Source organism: Canis aureus, chromosome 23 (genome assembly GCF_053574225.1).
Source record: "Canis aureus isolate CA01 chromosome 23, VMU_Caureus_v.1.0, whole genome shotgun sequence".
NCBI lineage: Eukaryota > Metazoa > Chordata > Mammalia > Carnivora > Canidae > Canis > Canis aureus.
Genome location: NC_135633.1, coordinates 19470563 through 19472487, shown reverse-complemented (window position 1 = coordinate 19472487; position 1925 = coordinate 19470563). Strand labels below are relative to the sequence as shown.

General features: G+C 41.0%; 1 protein-coding gene across 1 annotated transcript; it reads left to right on the top strand.

Annotated features, from left to right (window-relative positions):
* Positions 1 to 743: 743 nt before the first annotated feature.
* Positions 744 to 1694, top strand: LOC144295273 (olfactory receptor 5M5-like). The gene has a single exon (XM_077867663.1). It carries the CDS (start codon positions 744 to 746, stop codon positions 1692 to 1694), a length of 951 nt encoding a protein of 316 aa, XP_077723789.1.
* Positions 1695 to 1925: the final 231 nt, after the last annotated feature.

Sequence of the window (1925 nt, the reverse complement as noted above, 5' to 3'; positions counted from 1 at the left end):
AGTAAAGCCCTAGAATAGACCAGGAGACAATTTTTTTTTTCAGGAGACAATTTTAAATATAATTTTAAATTGAGGAAAGTAACTATGTAACTATGTCACAAAGATCAGAATTCAAAAAGAAGATTGATAAAGTTGACACTAAACCCTTTTAAATACACTGCGTGACACAAAGAAAAAGATACTACATCGATGTTGAGTGACAGACTAAGAAATAATTTGCAATACACATATTAAACAAATAGTTGATTTCCTTAACAAAGAGACCCTGTATATAAAATACTTAGAAGACCAACAACCTAATAGGACAATTAACAAAGGGACTGAACTGAACAGTCGTGAAAAAGAAATACACATGTAAGTAATTGTTTGAAAAAATGCTAACACCTACTCATAATTTTTAAAAATCAAGAGGACATGTGTTGCCCATCATGGTGACAAAGGTTTAAAATCTGATAAAATTTTGGGTCTATGGGAAAACCAGCATTTATGTACAGTATTGTTGGGAGTGTGACTTGATGCAACTTACTTGGAGGTCGATTGTTCAGTCTCCATCAAAAGAGAAAATGAATGAGCTCCAACTTCTCTGAGTCTATTTTTCAGACTAAAGCCCCATGGCTAATGATGGTCTTTAACCATTGGGATGGTAAAGCCAAATTTCTGTCATCAGGTACTGGAACAAAGAGGTAAGAAGCTTTTATTTTTATTCTAATCATTTTGAAGCCATATTTCTTCTTTTTTCCAATATGAGAGAGAACAAAATGGCAAGAGGCAACCGTACCACAGTGACAGAATTTGTCCTTATGGGATTCACAGACCGCCCAGAGCTCCAGCTTCCCCTCTTTGTGGTGTTCCTGGCAATGTATCTCATCACCTTGGTGGGGAACCTGGGCATGATTCTTCTCATCAAGGTGGATTGGAGGCTCCATACCCCCATGTACTATTTCCTCAGCCACCTGGCATTCATCGATATCTGTTACTCATCTACCATTGGGCCCAAGATGCTACAAAACTTATTGGTGAAGAAAAAAACCATCTCCTTCTCAGGCTGCTTTGCCCAGCTGTACTTCTCCAGTGCTTTGGCCACTACTGAATGCTTCCTCTTGGCCACAATGGCCTATGACCGCTACATGGCTATCTGCAACCCGCTGATTTACACAGCCATTATGACTCAGCGGGTCTGCAAGGAGTTGGTGGTAGGGGTCTACACCTACGGCTTCTTAAACTCTGTAATACAAACAGTTCTGACATTCCAGTTGTCTTTCTGCGACTCCAACATCATCCACCACTTCTACTGTGCTGACCCTCCTCTCCTTGCCCTCTCCTGCTCTGACACCGGCAACAAAGAAAAGCAGCTCTTGATCTTCTCTGCAGTGAATCTCACTGGATCCCTCCTGACTGTCCTCATCTCCTACATTTGCATCCTCTTTGCCATTATAAAAATCCAGTCTTCCGAAGGCAAATGTAAAGCCTTTTCCACCTGTGCCTCTCACCTCACTGTGGTCATCATCTTCTATGGAACGTTGTTTTTCATGTATCTACAGCAACCTAAAGCAGGGGATTCGTGGAAGTACAACAAAGTGGTCTCTGTGTTTTATAGTCTTGTAATTCCCCTGCTCAACCCCCTGATCTATACCCTGAGGAACACAGAAGTAAAGGACACCCTGAAAAAGATGCTACACGGCAGAGGGCCATAGCCAGTGAGTTGTCAGAATGTAGCTTTGGGAAAGTACAATATGCCTAGACAGCATAACCAACATGATTGAAATTTAGCAGGTCCATTGCCACTCAGTTAAGCCAGCTTGGATTTTTTTTAAAGACCAAAAGTACCGGGCCACTTGCTTGACTTGATGATATTGAATCCAACCAATTATCATGGGTTAATCAGAATCGATTTACAACCGACACTGTTAAAAGCTACATCCTTC

Excerpts from the sequence above, each read along its gene's own strand:
- LOC144295273 (XM_077867663.1), top strand. The coding sequence starts at position 744 with ATGAGAGAGAACAAAATGGCAAGAGGCAACCGTACCACAGTGACAGAA.